The sequence below is a fragment of the Danio rerio genome, chromosome 5 (genome assembly GCF_052040795.2).
Source record: "Danio rerio strain M-AB ecotype USA chromosome 5, GRCz13ab, whole genome shotgun sequence".
In the NCBI taxonomy this organism is placed as follows: Eukaryota; Metazoa; Chordata; class Actinopteri; order Cypriniformes; family Danionidae; genus Danio; species Danio rerio.
In genome coordinates this window covers 5,373,483-5,395,000 of record NC_141025.1, presented here as the reverse complement: position 1 = coordinate 5,395,000, position 21,518 = coordinate 5,373,483, and the positions used below count along the sequence as shown (strand labels likewise).

General features: G+C 34.0%; 2 protein-coding genes across 12 annotated transcripts in view; one reads left to right on the top strand and one right to left on the bottom strand.

Annotated features, from left to right (window-relative positions):
• Positions 1 to 21,518, top strand: part of LOC101882086 (ras-specific guanine nucleotide-releasing factor RalGPS1-like) — a 328,440-nt gene that overhangs the window by 152,638 nt on the left and 154,284 nt on the right. The gene's annotated exons all lie outside the window — the stretch shown is intronic.
• Positions 2,575 to 21,518, bottom strand: part of angptl2a (angiopoietin like 2a) — a 33,028-nt gene continuing 14,084 nt past the window's right edge. Inside the window, exons 3-6 of one of the 3 annotated variants that reach the window (XR_015490496.1) lie at positions 14,666 to 14,859; positions 7,393 to 7,663; positions 4,312 to 4,678; positions 2,575 to 3,210 (exon numbers count right to left, since the gene is read on the bottom strand). Coding sequence is in view for 2 of the 3 variants with exons in the window: in XM_087252648.1 (XP_087108774.1) it covers positions 4,479 to 4,678; positions 7,393 to 7,663; positions 14,666 to 14,859 (665 nt within the window). In the remaining variant the exon portion in view is untranslated. 3 annotated transcript variants of the gene reach the window in all.

The window sequence follows — 21,518 nt, the reverse complement described above, 5'->3', positions numbered from 1 at the left end:
CATATGTATGCTGAACACAGATGCTATATTAAAAATGCACATTAATAGTATTATCTATTTGTACTGTTTGCAGAGGCTTTGCAATAATTGTTAATGTGGTAATTTAACCAATTAACATGTACATGCACATTAGCTTTGAATTGACAGAACATTGCATTAAAAATCCCTTTAAGATGTACAAAAATCCTTTGTCGTCAGCTGAAGTAGTGGTGCTAAATGTAGTCGGATTCAAACTTGCAGACTTTTCATTCAGTTTAACTGAGAATTTAATTGCATCATTTAATTTGTAGTTTAGCGAATACATTCACAATTACTGTGCAAAATTGATATCTAAACAATGACAGACTTTAAATTGAGTTTTTTATGTCGATACATTTGTTTTGCGCATATGTTCAATTACTTTTTACTTTACGGTGAGTAAATTTAATGCACATTACTGGAGGTAAAAAAAAATGCTACCTGGTTAAAAATAGCATTTAGATTTAAAGGTAAGAATCAGTGATTGGATCTTCATTTCAGTGATGTATAGGATTTGGCTTGTATTATGATTTTTTTTATGACTTATTATTATAAATTATTTGAAGATGATTCTTTGAATTTACTTAATTTTTTTTAAGTTAAGGGGTTGTAAACTATTTGTTAATGTTGAATTTAAACAAATAAATTAAGTTGAACATTACTAAATTTAATTTGTTTTTTTTTAATTCAACTCAAATAAATTGTTTGCAACAATTTTGCAGACAACATTTTTTTCAGTGCACAAACCAATATATATTTTTTTTTTTAAATTGACTGTAAAATTTTATGGACATTGAACAAGTCGAGGGGTGTCATTTTACCAGCATTGCCATGCCATAACAGTAGCACTGTTATAGGTAGCAGGAACAATTACACTACATAGAAATGTTCTGTCAGTGCGTTGTTTGAACTGACTTTGCTTCTCTGGCGAGCATGTGTGGTTTGTGCGTTGTATATGTGTGCAAACAGAATATTGATCTATTTTGAGCTTTGGCTATGGCACACAATGTGTTCTGCTGTTTTTGTGCTTTGTTTGTCTCTGTAACAAACTGCCCTTGTGTGGCACGAGCCATTGAAATGAATAGGTTTCATATCGCATTGCTTTCTGTGTCTGCTGTGAAAGTTGCAGAATAGCCCTTTTTCACCTAACACTTCGTTTTTTTTTCTTTTTTGGTAAAAAACGGAAAAAGTTAGATCTGTCTGATAATTTTCCTCACCTGAAAATTTGGTGCATCCTTTGTGTTAAAGGACACATAGTTTAGCCCTTTTTTGTGATTTATTATTAATATTACAGTTCTCCTGAGTGTGCTAGTTTAGGTTCAGCTCAACACACAGTTCAGATTTGTTTATTATAATGTGTTAAAAAGTGTCAAGTTGGGGGCGTGTACACAGTTTGCTCTTTAAGGGATGTGTTGCTTCCCATGAAAATTAGTTTCAGCTTCCCGCCCAACTTAACAAGGGGGCGGAGCCAAAAGCTCCCACGCTCTGTGTTTGCAACAGACAGGCTGACAGACAGAGAGAGAGAAGCTAAGCTAAGCTAGGATTAGCATTCAGCTGTACATATACGACTTGGACACAGACCAAGCAGAGAGTACACAATCATTTGTGTCTTTGTATAGTTTGTATAGTCTCTGTGTACAAGTGCCAAACTTGTACACCGAGACTGATAACCACAAACACTGAATTAACTTTGACTGAGGCACCAAATGCGACGTGACATGGCACACCAGGCACTCTCAGTGGCACGGCAGAACCATGAAGTGTCCCGAATCGTCGCGCCACGCATTCCAGAACTCCAAACACAGGCCTCCACCAGGGCAAACACAACCCAAAGCTCCGCCGCGTGCACCCGACAGAAACCCACACCCAGGACTCCAAAATGCACTGCGCCGCGCCAAGCAAAAGCTACAAGCAATAATTCCGATTAGAGCGATAATGTGGAGAATATTGATCTTGTGTTGAGCCCAATGAGCCTTACATCTAAAAATAGAGCACGGGTGTTCCTTTAGTGACATCACTTGGACTCACACGCAGAAAATGGCAGATGTGAAACAAGAAACTGAGGAAATAATGCTAACAGTAGCATTTATTAAGTAGCATTAAATTTTTTAATGCTGCATTTCCATTGACATAAAACAAACAAACAAACAAAAAAAAAAAAACGATTTAGTAGACGTGTGCCCTTACCGGTCAAAACTGTGAATGCTCTTATTTTGGGTTAGGCAATTGTACCATGCTAACAGAGTTTTAAATGTTCTGAATGAATAATACACTTTGTTTTGTCCACTTTGCAAGGCACAAGTACCCAAGGCACTTAACAAATAAGGATGAAACTTAAATTTAAATCTAAATTTAGTAGCACAAATAAGAATTCTCCTCCTACTTTTATTTGGCTTATAATTGAACCACGGTTTCAGGGACTGATTTAAATAGTTGCAATTCATCTCGTAAATAGGTACATACATAACAACTAAGATACATTTCCCTCTAAACAATGACAGAATTAGCTTTTTTTTGCATGAAAAACAAAAACAAAATCCCCTTAAGATGTTCACAGATCTTGCAGGGCACAATTGCAACGCACCCTTTATTGAAAGTCAGCACTATAAACAAATCAATTGCATCCAGATATATCCAAACGCCTCCATTAATACGTAACAGGTAATGTTTTATAGCACTAATGTAAACTCAAAAATAACAGTTCTTCAAGGTTAAACTTCTTACAGTAACAATGAGTTGACCAGATACAGACGTATAATGCGGCTTCCAGTTCATGTGAATCCTGAATTTGCCATATTTCGTTTTTTTTCTAGCATTTTCTGTTGCACTTCGTTGTCCACAAAACCCGCAGAGAGTCGCGTCTTCATCATCGACTCATTGCACTTTCATAGTTGTGTATTTGGATATGTATGACTATGAATTTTAAAGACCGTAAGTAAACAATTAATAATTAGCAAAATATAAAACATTGCATTTTTCACAATGTTTCTTTTGCGCCTTTTTTTTTTTTTTGCGTTTTTTTTTTTTTGGTGGTGTTACACTGTAAAAAACATCCATAAATTAGCAGTTTTTCGTATTTTGTGATTCATGTTTTGTTGTTTTTCCTCGTTTATTTCTGCTTTTGGAATTGCATTATGGGAGCTTGATCTTTCTTCCAACAACTTTTAACCTTGAAATGTTTAAAAAAAGTGACTTTTATGTAAATTTTTATTAATTTAACTCCTTAACTGTACTTTTTTGAGCGCTTTGGTGCATAGATTTAAGCTTAGTCTCACTTTAAAGAAGACACTTGTCATATTGCAGGTAAAGTCGAATAAAGTTATGTGGCTTTAGTTTCTGAAAAAAAAAAAAAAAAATATATATATATATATATATATATATATATATATATATATATATATATATATATATATATATATATATATATATATATAATATTGCATTAAATATGTATTTTATGAAACCTATTTTAGTTCTTTTTTATCTGAACAAATTATATTCTGTATTTGTAGATATCAAAAAAAAGGGCTATCATATATATATATATATATATATATATATATATATATATATATATATATATATATATATATATATATATATATATATATATATATATATAATTTTATTTGGCCGCAGTACCAGACGTTGACATTCACTTTTCATTGGTTGCCATTTGAGGGCGCCCCCTATTTCTTTGTATATTTTGAGGTACATCAACCATATATTTTCATACTTTTTACAGTATTTGTAAAGAAAATATAAAACTCTAAAGTAGTACGGGGAGTTTGGTGGTTTTTGATTTGATTTTAGCATCTAAATTTTTTTACAAAAACATGCGGATTTCTGTAGCAAAGTAATGCTTTACTAATCTGATGATGATCCCTGTCGCAGATTAATAAATAACTATTGCTCTGTAGTATCTAACAAAAATCTGAAATGTTACGCTTTCAAATAATTGCTTCAAGTTTAGACTGTAATATTATGTTTAAAAAAATGTTTGCGGAAATAGTACCACAGTAAAATATGACCTTTCCAACTATATGTAGTTCATGATTAGGTTAGGAATTGCAATATAGGGAAGTAAAGCTAAACTTTCCATTATTGGGATGGTGACCAGTATGGGGTTAAAGTGATAAATTGTCTGGGTTATTGTTGTATATTACGCTGCAAAAACCTTGTAATAATCTGCCAGTATATGTTCTGTTATTTTACTGACTTATTTCTCTAGATATTATTCCTTACAAATTGTGTCAAACTACTAAAATGTCAATAAAAGTCACTTTGTTTAACTGAGTTGAATTTTCAACATCAAACGTCAACAGAGCAGAGATTAACATCCCATAATGCAATTCACAACATGAAATAAACACTTGTGAATCACACAATACGCAAACTGTTAATTAATAGACATTTTTATTGTGTATATTGTGCATTTTTCCTTCTAATGCATTGGTGTACTAATGGAAAGTGTTGGGATTTGGTCGGATCATCATGGTGACCTTCTTCAGGGAATAGGATCCTCCGCGAAACTCTGCCCAGTAAACACCGTCCTGATAGCGGCTGCGGTAATGTCCACCGCGGTACCACACGCCGTTCAGATTAGAGTGAGCACAGGCATTGTACCACCAGCCACCTTTCTGATAGTGCGCACAGTTTCCTGGAGGAGAGAAAATAAAGATTCAATGGTCTATTTCTGCATTTCAGTTATGGAAATTAAAGGCAAAATACCTTAAAAGAAAACTCTAGGTTTTTTTTTCTCCCCTAAATAAAAAAAAAGTTAAGTTAATTTTGAGAATTATCTTTAATTTTATCTCATATAAATGTATTTTATTTTAATAATGTTTATCTCATTTAAAAACTATTTTTTTATTAGATTAAATGATCTGCCTGTGTGATTTAAAATATTGTGAATGTCAAATACCTAGTATAAACTTAGAGTAGCTCCGCCCACAAGGTTAAATACAACACCTGTGATTACCATTTCAGTATAATTGACATTTAAACTGCCAAAACATGAGTGCTACTCTTCTGCAAATTGGTAATCTCAAAACTAACAATCAAATCAAATCATTTTTATTGTCACATCATCAGCAGCACGTGTGCCAAGATGAGTGAAAAACTTTTCTAACAAGTGCAAAATACAACGACTTTACAAATACAAAATGCATCCAAAAAACAAGACAATACACAATTTTGCAATGTTGACAGTTATATGTAAAAGACAATGAGTAGGTGTACACATAGTCTCACTGTTGGTGGAAAATTTTTGTAGACACAAAAAAAAAAGAGTAAATGAAACTCTTCTAAATTTTAAACTAAATGATGATTAAACTTTATAAGGGGCTGTTTGCCTATCGCATATTTTGTGCCTAGAGATTTGTTATTTCCAGTAGAGGCGTGTGCCTTGTGCATGCAAAAGAGGGAGCGATGTGCACATGTTTTCCAGGCGCATCAAGATGAAAACATGTTAAGTTCTTCAAATGCTGTGACTGCACTTTGAGTATTTTTGAGGAATATACACGTTTCAAAAATAACGATAGACTAATTACCTCAGACAAATTCAGAGCATCCAAACAGTGGAAACATATTTTCTCCATAAATAAAGCTTGTATCAGAACTGTAGCAAGTGTTTGTCATCTTCCGAGAAAACAGCCTAGCAATGAGTGTACTTCACCCAAACACTGCAGTGCAAACACCTAGGATTACTTTTATTGTCAACATTTCCCCCTCTTAATTAAATCCCATGCACTAGCACACTGGTAATTACAATGTATGAATTACTGGGAATTATTAACCAGGTTACATCAACACAATTCCTATATTTTGTTCCAAAAAAAAGAAAAACATTTAATCAACTTAATCTTTTACAAACATAAGTGGCTTAAACATAAAACAAATAGATTGTCTAAATAAATGACAAGAATTGTGTTGTTTCAGCTCATTTAAAACAAGTAGTTTGAACAAACCGCAAAACTAATTTTTTGATTGTACCTCACCCAAACACTGCAGTGTTCTTTCATTTTCTCTGTTAACAAACTTGTATCAGAGCTGCAGCAATGGTTTGTCATTCTCTGTGAGAAAACTGTGATAATCACCTAGCAACGACAGACGCTATGGCAGCGTGAGTGCAAAGTGCTTTGGAATTGGTGAAGGAAGTGACACCCCTTGCACTTTCCACATGGTTTTAGACATGAAATGTGAACAGCCAGCCTGATCTCACGAGGAAACGTATTTTAACCCCACCCATAACCCCAACCGTCATTTGTTGATGAGCAAATCATACTAAATGGTACGAATTAGATCGTACACATTCATATCAATTAGCCACTAAATCAAAAAGTTAAAAATTGCTGTGAGATGGTATTGGAACAGCCCCAAAGTCTTTTTCTTAAATTACAGTAAAGCACCTAAGGTTACTTTTATTGTCAACATTTCCCCCTCTTAATTAAATCCCACGCAATGCATGCTAGGAATTACAGTGTTTGTCATTTATTGAATTACTGGGAATTATTAATTCCTATATTTTGTGTCAATGCAAAAAAAAAAAAAAAAAAAAATAACCAACTTAATATTTCCCAAATATAAGTGGCTTGAACATAAAACAAATATATTATCTAAATAAATGACAAGAATTGTATTGTTTCAGGTCATTTAAAACAAGTTGTTTTAAAAAGAGCAACAGTATTTCATCATAATTTGAGTGAACCTCTAAATGCTCATATTTTCTACTAAAATGAGTATCTTTTAATTAATTTTTCTGTTTATTTTTCAAAGGCTGAACATGAACATAAGAGGTTGAGAAAATACTAATTTTAGAGAGAAAAAAATTCAGATGTCACTTAGAGGATTTTGCATCTGAACTCTTCATATGTTGTCCAGGACATGTGCAGCATTGTAATAAAGATCTGGTTATGAGCAGTTTGTGTATTTTGTAATTCACAAATGTTTTCTGTTTATTTATTGTTGTGAATTGCATTATGGGATGTTGATCTCTGCTCTGTCGACTTTTAATGTTGTAAATTCAACTCTACAGTTTAACAAAGTGACTTTTATTGACATTTTAGTCGTTTAAAATAATATAATGTTTAAGAAATATGTAGAAAAATAAGTCTTTGGGGTAACAAAAAAATGTGCTGCAGTTTATTACAAGGTTCCTGTAGCGTAATATACAACTCCAACCCAGACAACATAACACTGCAAACTGTCAAACATGTTCACAAAAGTCACTTTTTCCAATTTTTCAAGGTTAAAAGTTGTTTGAAGAAAGATCAAGCTCCCATAATGCAACTCAAAAGCAGAAAACAGTTAGGAAAAATAACCAATCACAAAATACTGAAAACTGCTGATTTTGGGATATGGCAAGACTGATACCTGTGTAAGCGTCATGATCTCGGTCCAAGGTGGTGAACTGTTTCCCATTGTGCCAGGTCATTGAATCGCCAGCGTTGCCATGATAACGACCCACCCTCATCTTGTAGAAATCTGCCTCTGGCTCCAGGCGGAAGCTGGCGTACTCAGCGAAGGTCTTGCGGCCGCTCCAGTCCTCCAGCGTCACCAGCAGTTTATAGTTGCCCTGATTGGTCAGCCAGTAGATGTTCTCCAGACCCAGCCAGTACTCACCATCAATGTTCCCAAACCCTTGCTGAGAGACAAAAGAAATCATCAGACCAGCTCTCAAAAAGGTTACAGTTATGGATCATTTAATGTTAGGAATAGGGTTGGGTACCGAAATATGTAACCGGTATGCACCAGACCGAATCAGCATATGACTTTCGCTGCCTAATTTCAGTGCCACTAATGTTCTTGTTGCTTAGATATAGAAGGCAATGCGTGCAGTATGGCGGCACATCCCTTCAACACGCATGATCACGTTCATCTAATTAGCTTAAACTAAGCCTTCTAATGTATGGCTATACATTAGCAATGAGACACAGCAATGTAAAGCGGATGCTTTACAAAAGTTGCGTGTAAAGGCTGATTTATACTTCTGCATCAAGCGCACGCATAAGCTACAGCGCAGCCTACGCGTCGTCGCATTGCCCTACGCCGTGGCCGTTGGACGTCGCTGATGTGCACCTCTCAAAAAATGTAACTACACGTCGCAACGACGCGTAGCGCAAGCTCTGTGATTGGTCGGCTTGGTAGCGCTGACAAGTCTGGGCGGGACCGAGAGTGGCGCGAGACCGATTGAGCGATTGTTTGCAAGTGTGGAGTCCCGTGAAGGAGCTCCGGATGTAAAGTTTTGTCATAGTTAAAGTTGTTGCCCGTCTGCTGGTTCCTGCCTCAAAATGAGCAAGTTTGAGCCACTTGTACATTCAGGAAGTGTTCAGAACAAACCAAACAGCAGCGAAGAAACTCGACACAGAGGAACATTTACACCTCACTGCCAGCTAGTGTTTCGGAAGTGTTAATACAGAACAACTGAGACGGCGTACAGAAGTATAAATGCACAGCTACACTCGTTGCATGCGCCATGGGTTACACCGGTCACTTGACGCAGAAGTATAAACCATGCTTAAGGGGGGAAACGCATCAAACTAATGAAACATTTGTGGCTTGAGACATCATCATCAGGCACGTTCACTGACTATGTTTACATGGACACCAACACTCTGATTTAAATTTGATTTAGACAATACTCTGATTAAGAGTCGACCATGTAAACTGAGATTTTTGATTACCTTAAAGGACCAAAGACACCCGAGTCACAAGATGTGGAGGTTTTTTCTCTCCATTCGGGGTTCGTTATCAAACTACATTAAAACTACACTTTCAGCAGTCCTAACTTAATAATCACGTCCAATACCTCAGTTTGTCACGGGCATGCAAGAAATGTTCCTGAATGAAAGTGAAAGTCAATTCTACAAATTAAAAATGAAACTCCCGAAATTACTCCCTTTCCTATAGTCAAAGCAAGTAAAAAAAAATGTCTATGTTATAAATGCATATAAAAACAGTCAGGAAAAATATTTTTATGCAAATTCGGTCCACAAGTTCACATATTTGGACATCATTTTCTCTAAAACTACATCATATCAAAAGATAATACTTTGATTTCTATTCTAATTAGGTTCCAATAAGCTCAAATAGCGATAAAAAATAAAAAATGCATTTAAAAAAACACCTTGAGCCTTAAAGGGTCTATTTTAACTATTAGCCCTCCTGGTATTCTAAAGGATTTAGGCGAACACAGCAGCACGGCGATGTGTCTAAATGTGAACGAACTCCTGATAGAAGACAACGTCCGCCATTCTCCAATTCTCGTAACCCGCTCCCGACTAAAATGCTTGCTGCACACAAACAGCTTTGCTGTATCGACCCTGATGGGATCGAAGGGGAAAACATGCAACAAACCCAGTGGATCATGCAAACAAACACATATGAGCCTTCATGAACAGCTAAATACTGTGTGCCGTAGGTCAGTATCTCACAGCTTGGCACTGGCAGGTCTGGCTTGCCTTCGGAAAGCTCATGCAGTCATGAATAATTACTCCGCTATGAATAATAATGAGAAACCGATGCGTCATCTTTGCACTTGCAGTTCTGTGCTACGTCACCGATTTTGATCCGCCCCAAAAATCAGTTTAAACCCGGAAGCTGAAATTAGCTGACAAAAGCTCAAAATTATCCAGTTTTCCCCACAATTAAAGCTGACAGGTGCTAACATTGTCTTAACTGATGCTCAACACAAACACATCACAAAATCTCAAAAAAAGTACTCAAGGGTTTTGTGAACCTTTAAGAGGTTAAGGCAAATTACTCCATAACTGATGTCCATGTATACGTAGTCACAAGCCCCAACCCTTGAAAAAGGTGTTCCCTGGTTTTGATATAAGCCTTTCCACAGTATAGTATAGTAAGCTAATGTAATGCTAATTCCGTAATGCAAATCTTTAATTCATGCTAACAAACAAATGATCAAAAGAAATATATTAATGCAATTAAATTCACATATGTAAAATATGAATTGACATATTCTTTAAACTTTAAGTATATTGTTCAACTATAATAATTTTTTGGTCAAATAATTTTGGGGCTTTAAAGTATTAGTCCAGGCATTGTTTTGGCACTGGTACCGTTTTAAAAGCATCGATTTAGCACTGGTATCGAAAAGACCACAAACCATACCCAACCCTGTTAGGAGTATAGTTGCTTACATTCATCTTTCTTTCTTTCTTTCTTTCTTTCTTTCTTTCTTTCTTTCTTTCTTTCTTTCTTTCTTTCTTTCTTTCTCATTTATTTATTTATTTATTTATTTATTTATTTATTTATTTATTTATTTATCTATTTTATCTCTTTCTCTCCTACTTAATCTATTTCTCTATTTCTCTCTCTTTCTTTCCTCCTTTCTTTTTTATTTCTTTATCGCTCTATCTCTTTCTATTTCTTTCTTATTTGTATGCATTTTCCTTTATCTTTATTTTTCTTTATTTTATTTTTTTCTTTATCTGTTTAATTTTAGCTTTTTTATTTATTTCAATTTAGTGTTTTGGGGTGTGAATATTAAATGTGTTATTTCTGTTAGTTTCGTAAAGTAACAACATTGCATTTGTTTGTATAAATATTGTTTGTAATATACGTCTGTTTTGTAAAATATATCAACAGCTAAGGAAAAATACTTTTTTAATGAATAATTTTCAGTTTGAAGATTTAGTGAAGTCATTAGGTGTGTTTAAGCATAGAGTTGGTAAAATATTAATATTTGTTTTATTTTTTTAAATTTACTTTTTATACAAACACATGGCATTAATTTATCACTTAAAAAAAATATTAATTTCCAGTAATATGTCTAACCATACTAAAATGACTGAAAGGTGAAGTCTCTTGTTGCTCATAGTTTGATTCAGACTTAATCAGCTCATTCTAGTTTTAAATGCTCTCTGTCAGATCCTGGATTTTGGCAGAAAGTGAGATTGAAATGAACTCCAACAGTTTGCATGTGTTTGTGTTTAGCCGTCTCAGCATCAGGAGTCATCATTCATTCAGGAGAAACAGGTCTGAACACGGTCTCAAACACCTGAGAATGAACGTAACTAGCTGTCGGTGGACATTAATTACATCTTACGTCAAGCAGAAATCAGTTCAACACCTAATATAGCGTCAGGAAACAGGAACAGAATGTATTGGTGCATGTGAGAAATCAGCTAAAGATTTTCTCCAGACGTCTGCTGCATGACTCTGTTTAAAGACAGAATTCAACCAGAAAACACACTTCTGATGTTATTTCCTTGAGGTGTTCCCAATGCCAAATGCGGATGGTTTTTTCCATGGAAAACAGTGGAGAAATTTTATAGAATCTTTACGCAACATTAACGTTGCATTCAGATTGAAAAGTTGCGTGTTGACGGATCATGCAAAGTGAGATCACTGATGCTGAATGCCAGATTAAATTATTTTTACATCTTTACAGATGTGCTGGTTTATGAACTGGTAACACTTTCAGAAGCTACAAATAATTAGCCGTTTATAATAATTGTGGAAAAGCACGACGATGAGCATAAACGGAAAAATGTGATAAATAACGCACGATTTTATACTTACAGATTGGAGGTTGTCAAGTATTTATAATGCTCTTTGTGATAAATGATCATTCATAATTGTAAATAATAATCTAAAATATTTGTAGATTTTTGAGTGTATGTACATTGTGTGTGTGTGTGTGTGTGTGTGTGTGTGTGTGTGTGTGTGTGTGTGTGTGTGTGTGTGTGTGTGTGTGTGTGTGTTTATACATACAATATATACATAAATACTTACAGTACACATATTATACAAATAAAATACAAATGTTTATCTTCGATAATCAATAAACAATAAATGATGATTAATTGTTTGACGCCACTATTATAGATATCCATGCTTTTTAATGCATATTTATTTATTAAAGTATAAATGCAGTATACCATCTATTGTAAAGTGTGCCATGAAGACTTGCAATGGGGATTTCTTTGTATTTATTTATTTATAATGTTTTATTTGCATGTTTTATTTACCTGCTTTTTCGCTTGCCTATTTACTTACTTGCTTACTTAATTACTTGCTTGCTTACTGATGTGTTTGCTTTCTTATTTACTTATTTACTTTCTTGCTTGCTTGCTTATTTACTACTTTCTTGCTTGCTTATTTAGTTATTTGCTTGCTTTTTACTTATTTATTTACTTGTTTACTTATTTACTTATTTTCTTATTTACTTTTTGACTTGCTTATTTACTTACTTTCTTTCTTGCTTATTTACTTATTTAATTGTTTACTTATTTACTTTCTTTCTTGCTTATTTACTTATTTAATTTCTTATTTACTTTTTTACTTGTGTACTTATTTACTTACTTTCTTGCTTATTTACTTTCTTGCTTTCTTATTTACTTATGTATTTATTTATTTATTTATTTATTTTCTTATTTATTTACTTATTTACTTATTTTCTTATTATTTACTTACTTTCTTGTTTATTTACTTATTTGCTTTCTTATTTACTTGTGTACTTATTTATTTATTTTCTTATTTATCTACTTATGTACTTATTTTCTTGCTTATTTATTTAATTTCTTGCTTTCTTATCAACTTTACTTGCTTGCTTATTTACCTTTTTACTGTCCACGTATTTGCTTGCTTGCTTACTAATTTGCTTGCTTATTTATTTTCTTACTTCCTTATTTACTTATTTACTTCCTTGTTGCTTTCTTATTTACCTGTTTATTTACTTTCTTTCTTATTTATTAATTTCTTGCTTGCTTATTTACTTATTTATTTACCTGTTTATGACATATTTTCTTATTTTTGTTTTTACTTGCTTATTTACTTTCTTGCTTACTTGCTTATTTACTTGTTTACTTATTTACTGACTTTCTTGCTTGCTTGCTTACTTACTTTCTTGCCAACTTGCTTGTTTACTTACTTTCTTGCTTTTTTACCTATTAAGTTGTTTACTTATTTACTTATTTTCTTATTTACATGCTTATTTACTTGTTTATTTATTTTTAATTATCTACTTACTTGCTTTTTTACTTTGTTTGCTTATTTACTTAATTATTTGCTACTTATTTACTTGCTTGTTTGCTTAATTACTTACTTTCTTGCTTATTTACTTTACTTGCTTGCTTATTTACTTATTTATTTGCTACTAATTTACTTGCTTGCTTAATTGCTTGCTTTTTTACTTATCTTTTTATTTACTTATTTACTTTTCTTGCTCGCTTATTTACCTATTAATTTACATTCTTGCTTACTTGCTTAAGTACTTGTTTACTTATTTACTTTCTTGCTTATTTACTTATTTTCTTACTTATTTACTTGCTTCTTTACTTATTTACTTTCTTGCTTACTTGCTTTTTTACTTGTTTACTTGTTTACTTATTTACTTGTTTACTTATTTACTTTCTTGCTCTCTTATTTACTTGCTATTTATTTACTTGTTTACTTATTTAATTATTTACATTCTTGTTTATGTATTTACTTATGTACTTTCATACTTATTTGCTTGCTTGCTTATATACTTACTTTCTTGCTTACTTATTTTTGTATCTGCTTGTTTATTCACTTACATACTTGCTTAATTAGTTGCCTACTTATTTACTTGCCAGCTTACTTGTTTATTTATTTGCTTACTTCTATTGTATTTGTTCATTCAGAAAGCATTTTCAGAGCCTTGTGGATATTTATTCATTAGGATTCCTCCTGACCCTGGCTCTTTCCGTCTGGTCCTGATTTTAGTCCTGATGACATGGACGGAGTGTTTTTTGTCTGGCGTTGTGTTTTTGGGGACAAAGCCTTGGAAATGCCCTGGCCCTTGTTTGAAACCCTTGCGCAGCTTGCATAACAAAATTCCACTGCCATTAAAAAGCAATATTCTGCATGAATTCAGAACTCAGAAAAAACATTGCCGTTTGCTGAGAGAACATGACCGCTTGAAACATTTATGCATGTAGTCATCTACATTTCTCCAAGCACAAACAGCAATGTGTGATTCATTACTTTAACTAACCACGACACACTGGAGATCTGCCATTCAGTGACGTCTGCGTGCGTGACATCAATATGAACACTTTATGCATGTATTTGCATGATGTATTTGTTGACATTGGCTGTGTTATTATCCAAAGATATGAGTTAGACTGGAATTCCACATAAAACATTTGTGAATTAAGCAACGTTTCCATCTAATGAGTCAAAGAGAACACAATCATCACTTCCTGATAAACTGACACCAAATATCAGACAGAGCATTGTAGTTTTGTGCATTCGAAGAAGCCACTGTAGTCTTCTCTAATAAATGAGTTGCGCCTCAGAAAACGAGGACAAAATGCAGTAAATGAAATGTGGTGGCTTTTAGAGGTGTGAGACACTCTTTGGGAGCACAGAGAGATGCTTAAGACAGTTATGGAGGGAGGAATAATATAATAATAATAGTGAACCACTGTGATGGCAGACTTTAGCTGAGGGATTTTAAAGTGAGCAAAACAACATTTACAACAAGTCTCAAACTCAATTCCTTGAGGGCGGCAAGTCATGATTATAAAGGGTAAATGACAGTGTTATGAACACTATTTCAAGTAAAATGTTGCCTATTTTTTATGCCATATTTCAAAATGCAGATAAAAAAATGCAGGTGGAGGGAAACACAGCTAGTGAGCGAACATGACTTTCTGACCTTATATGTCTCCCAGTTTCTGAAGAAGTTGACGGATCCGTCCATGCGTCTCTGAATGACGGTCCAGCCGCCGGGGTCGTGTCTCTGATCACACCAGACCTGCATCAGTTTGTTGGTGTTTTCTGGCTTCAGCAGGAACATGCCGCTGTTGCTGTGTCCTTCCTCTAGAGCCTGCAGACAGTCTTTAAACGGCCCTGTTTACAAAGCAAACACATGTAATATAGCCAGAACTCTTAGCCCTCTGTATATTTTTCCTTAATATTTGATTTTTTTCAACACATTTCTAAACATAATAGTTTAAATAACTCATTTCTAATAACTGATTTCTTAAATTTTTGCCTTGATGACAGTAAATAATATTTTACTTGATATTTTTTCAAGATAGTATTCAGCTTAAAATGACTGCATTTATTTATTTATTTATTTTTTAAAGTGATGTAATTCTGCAACAGAGAGCTTTACAGGGTTAAAGGCCTAACTAGGTTAATTAGAGTAAACTTAGGGTAATAAGGCAAGTCATTGTATAACAGTGATTTGTTTTATTGACAATCAGGACTGATAATTAGGCTGGCTTGAGAAAATAAGCCAGACTATTGAAATCTATTGAAAAACTATTTTTCTTCTGAGCCTAAAAATCAAACTTTATCTCCTCCTAGAGTTTTCGAGCTATGACCACCAAACTCACACCAGACCTCCAAACTGGTCTGACTCGGTGTGCTATATCTTTTTCGACTGATCCGACTTTTGGTTTTCCAAAAAACGTCCTGGGACCGTTGGAAAAATCCCATAGACTTAACATTGGACCAAACTTTGTGAGCTCATAACTCTGCGTCAGACTGTCACACAGACTTCTAGCTGGGCTCATTTAACTCAGACTACCTAACTGCCAATAACTGATGAGCTTTTAACTTTTTGGCCACGCCCTAGCAACAACTTTTGGCACCCTAGAAACTGTCCCATAGACTTCTACTCAAAAGACTGTCATTGACTTTACATTGGATCAAACTTTATGAGCTCATAACTCTACATCAGACTGTCCAACAGACTAATGGCTGAGCTCATTTAACTCAGTCTAGCCAGCAGCCAATCACTGATGGCCTTTTAACTATCTGGTCACACCCTAACAACCAGATACTAAACCCTAGCAATCTATCTATCTATCTATCTATCTATCTATCTATCTATCTATCTATCTATCTATCTATCTATCTATCTATCTATCTATCTATCTATCTATCTATCTATCTATCTATCTATCTATCTATCTATCTATCTATCTATCCATCCATCCATCCATCCATCCATCCATCCATCCATCCATCCATCCATCCATCCATCCATCCATCCATCCATCCATCCATCCATCCATCCATCCATCCATCCATCCATCCATCCATCCATCCATCCATCCATCCATCCATCCATCCATCCATCCATCCATCCATCCATCCATCCATCCATCCATCCATCCATCCATCCTCAAACAGTTTTAAACTAAATAAACTATTACCAACAGGCTTTCTCAAGCCAGCCTCAACGTTTGTCTTGGCAAACTTTAATTAACTAGTTAAAGTCTAATGTTTGTTATGTAAAATGTTCTATTTTTATGCATTTATTTTTGTTTTGTCTTATTTTATGTTACTTTTATCTATGTTGAATCTAGTTTGAAATAGCCGGAAGTTGCTGAACTGGCAGTTAATAAACACTTTTTTCCCGAAAAATGGTATCACTTCACAATTGTAACATTCAACACTGGCAACAGAGTTAAGGATAGAAAATGGAGTGTCAGGTAAAGGTCACAACAGGAACAGACAGAAGCATGCAGGCAATCCAAGAGTAGTCGGGGTCACGGGCGAAGAGATCAGTAGGCGGCAAACAACATAAAACAATAGACAAGACGAGAGTCTGAAACTCGGCAAGGCAAGACAATGGAACGCTTCATAGTGCCACAAAGGGAAAACAAGACTCAGCAAAGTGTATGTGCGAGTGAGATGCATATATAGTCCTACATCAGTCTATCATGAGCCATGAGGTTCCAGTGGTGTGTGCGCAATCAGGGGAAATCTGCTGCATTGTAGTATAATATTTATAGTCCAGTTCAGTGACGTGTAGTTCTCCAGCGATCTGCAACTGCTCGATCGCCGGTGATTGTGACAACACAGTTGTATTAGTTGTTGTTAGTTAATGCATTTACCTACATAAACAAACATTAAACAATACATTCGTTACAGGATTTGTTAATAATTGTTAGTGTTAGTTAATGAAAATACAGTTATCCATTGTAAGTTCATGTTAACACATGGTGCATTACCTAATGTTATCAAGCATGTATTTGGATTTTAATAAGGCATTGGTAAACATTGAACTATGATTTAGAAATTGTCTACATGTATTTCATCACTTGGAAAATATACATTAAAAAAATATATAAAAAACAGTACCACAGGAGTACCACTGTGTGTATATATATATATTATGTTTTCACAGTATGCCTGATAATATTTTTTTCTTCTGGAGAAAGTCTTATTTGTTTTATTTCGGCTAGAATAAAAGCAGTTTTTAATTTTTTAAAAAATATTTTAAGGTCAATATTATTAGCCCCTTCAGGCAAATTTTTTTTTCCGATAGTCTACAGAACAAACCATCGATATACAATAACTTGTCTAATTACCCTAACCTGCCTAGTTAATCTAATTAACCTAGTTAAGCCTTTAAATGTCACTTTAGGCTGTATAGAAGTATAGATTTTTTGTATAAATTTGACTTAATATTGAAAAATATCTAGTTAAAAATTATTTACTTCAGGGGGACTAATAATTCTGACTTTAACTGTATATATATATATATATATATATATATATATATATATATATATATATATAATTGAGATTCTTTATATGTATTGCACAATACTTCAGTGGGTTTATTGTTTATTGTGACATGCTTTGATGGTTATTCTTTAAAGCATCTCTGAATTTCTAATCAGTTGAGATGTGTTTAGAATCTGCTGTCAATTACATCTGTGCATCACTATCTTTAAATCCAGCTGTTTCTGAAACAGCTGATTGAGTTTGATTGACTAAGAGAACAGAATGAAGAAAGAGAGACGGTTATGAGCAAAGCCTGTGTCCAGGACCTCCAGGAGCTGGCTTTGTTTGCTGAAAATAATGTTTTCTGTTGAGCTTGATGCACCCCAGATGTGTTGAGCCTACTGGAATTCAGTTGTTGTCAGATGTTGCATATTTTCTGAGAGTATTGTATGCAGTAGATTGTAAAAAAAAAATTTTTCACCACTGACCACATAGCATTAAAGCACCGTCTCACTGACCGCACTCATGAAGTCACTGTAGCCATGACTAGGGTTAAACAATACTGGGCAAATATGCATTGATGTTAAACATATTTCTTATGATATACGTATCTATTATATTACTATAGCTATTTCATCAGCAAATTTACTTTTAGGGCTCTATTTTGACGGTCCATGCGCAGAGCGCAAAATGCAGGGCGCAAACGCTTTCAGGGCATGTCAGGACGTGTTTTTGCTAATTTAAGGACAGGAAATCTGCCTTGCGCTGCAGCGCATGGTCTAAAAGGGTTGAGTTTATTTTCTTAATGAGTTATAGGTGTGTTTTGAGAATAAACCAATTAGATTCTCATCTCCCATTCCCTTTAAGAGTCAGCTGCGTCACGCCAAGAGCGCATTCGCTATTTACAGGACGCAAAGTCTAAGTGGAAAAAATGAGCATTTCACTAGCAAACAGTTAACAGTGTTTTGCAGAAAACTGTTAAACAGAGCATCTACTGCGTGAGAATGAGAGATAATGGATCTACTTTCACTTTCGCTCTTGGATAGGGAAACCTTTATGCACAGACATCAATTAGTCTATAAATAAAAAATTTTGTTTGTTAAGCGCAAATATTCATTTCAAAACTATTTCTAAATTCAGTTTTGATTTCCAGCAAACGAATAAATGAACAATAATAACAAAATGTGCTCAAAAACCTGAGTTTTATCCTAAAACACATGCTGTGCCCCATATGGTCTAAAACCTGCAGGTGGGCAAATCTAAGCTTGTTTTTAATTAAACAAATATAAATATGGATATAATAAATAATACTGCTAATAATAATAACATTATACAAAAGCAAATTGTTATGAATGAACTGAAAAAGCCTCCTGAGATGAAGAAGACATAAAAGCAGTGATTTTTCATATTTATGTAGGCTAGAAAATAATATGTTTTGTAATATTTTAATCCTTTATATTTATATCCTATATCTATTCTTATTATATCCTATATATATCCTTAATATTTACATTTTTTCATATGTAAAGATATCTGCCTATTGCTCTCTTGTGCGTGTTAAGCAGTGTGTAAGCAAGGTGCAACTCTGTGCCGGAGTTTAGACCGGGTTTGTTTTGGTCTAATGAAAAATCTATTATAGTTTCTCAAAATAGCAACGCGCCAGCGGTCCACCTCAGAACGCCTCCCTTTTTTGACCAGAACGCCTATGGGCGCACATATGAGCACTAATGCATTTGCTATTTAAACAGCGTAGCGCAACGCCTCAAAACGACTCTTGTGCCAAGCTTAAACTACCAAAAGACTACTGCGCCATGCCTTGCATCACACTGCGCCGGGTGTATGATAGTCATTAAGCAGATGCTTTTGACACAGACGAATGAAGAATGCCAATCAAAGTGTTTCTGCAGACTGCTTTAATCAAGTGTGATTATAAAAAAAGGAATTCATTATTTTTTTACTATTAGAAGATGGTTATATTCACACAATGCTGCCACACAACTGTGTTTAAACCACTTATAAAAGTGATTTTTGCATAATAGGTGCCCGTTAAAGCATTTCAGTTAATCTCAATGAAGCCTAAAAAAATAAAAGGGTTCAGTTTATAAATGAATAAAATAAGCATGCAGCTTGTACATCAGCGATAAAGATAGACTTCAGCGAGTCAGGCCAGATTGTTATCATACTAATAGTGAACTGTATCATATTCTAATTAATGTGAGGGATTATAGTGAGACGGTCATTCATAGGTCAGCCGGTTTATCAACTTCCATTCAAGTTTCTGTCTTGACTGTCTCTTCATTTTTGCCACGCTTGCCGATTCGCCCCAAAATATAATTGAAAAATACAGTGGAATGTTTTGAGGCGAATCTGATTTGTCACACTTTTTGTTGTTCTGATATGTCTCGGGCTCTTCTGCGACTGCTGTTTTGACATTTGACTTCAGATTAGGAGTTTATTGCTGTCAGCTGCTGAATTACAGGATTAGATCTCAAGAGGGCAAGACTGGAATCAATCTGTTTGTGACCCGATCATTTCCCAGACTTTTAATGAGCAAGAATTCTCTCATCGTGTGAGTAAGAGCGGCTCACGGTTTGTCATCTCCTTTTCAATAGATCTTCTGTATTTTTGTATTTTATATGGAAGATTGTAGACAATTATTCATCAGGCCTATAATGATAATTTTTTTATATGCATATGCATGTTTTCAGAAAGGAGTTGCCTTGTAAAACACAGTTTTTAATGTTGGTCAAATGTTATATAAATGTTTATTTTTATTTTCATGTACAGTTGAAGTCTGAATTATTCGCTCCCTGTATATTTATCCCCAATTTCTGTTGAACAGAGAGATTTCTTTTAACACATTTTTAAACATAATAGTTTTGATAACTCATTTCTGATAAGTGATGACAGTAAATAATATTTGGCTAGATATTTTTCAAGACACTTCTATACAGCTTAAAGTGACATTTAAAGGTTTAACTAGGTTAATTAGGTTAACTAGGCAGGCTATGGTAATTAGGCAAGTTATTGTATAACAGTGGTTTGTTCTGTTGACTATCCAAAACTCAATCTGAAAACCTCTCCAATTGGTCCACCGCTTTTATGTTGTTAAATTGACAAAAAAAAGCACTGGGTGTGTTTATATCACCCCAATATGACAGTATATATAAAGGGTTAACCTATGTGCCCTTTAATATCTGTTGATACTGCTCCTTCAACAGACTATAAGAAACTTTGCCGTACATGTCAGCTTACACTAATCCTAACCCCAACCTAACAGTCTACTTATAATCTAATTAGAATTAGTTAGCATGTAGAGGCAATGTAACTTAATTTCAACAAACAGACCATCAAAATAAAGTGTGACAAAATAATATTTACTCAATTTGTAATATATGACTAATATTGAAAGCATCTGCTTTCATTGCCGTATATTTCGCAGACTCATCTGTTGTTTTTTTATATATATATATATATATATATATATATATATATATATATATATATATATATATATATATATATAAATAGTCTTAAAATATTATTTTGATTTAAAGTAATTGTTTAAAATATTATTCATTCTTATGTTTAAAGCTTTTGTCATTACGTTACTTCAGTGTCTCAGAGTCAGTCAGAAATTACTATTAAATACTGGATTCACCTAGGGTGCCATTTAAACTAGAACCGCCACTGTGAAGGAAGCTGAAAACTGAAACCATTGATATCCATAGTAGAAAAACCAAATACTATGGAGATTGATAGTTACAATTTTCCAACATTCTTCAAAATATCTTCTTTTAGTGTTTAACAGAAGAAAGAAACCCATGAAGGTTTGAAAACAAATAAAGAGTACTATCCCTTTTCATATAATAGTATAGCAAGACGTAATTCTCCACAACACACGGCAAAACATTCATGCAACATTGCCAGCGTGACTAATGAGAAACATCTAAACATTACGCAGTGGGCAATCTTCCTGTTTTACGAGGTGAATTGTGTTTTGCGCACTGAGTATGATAAATAAGTATGGAAACGCCTAAGTG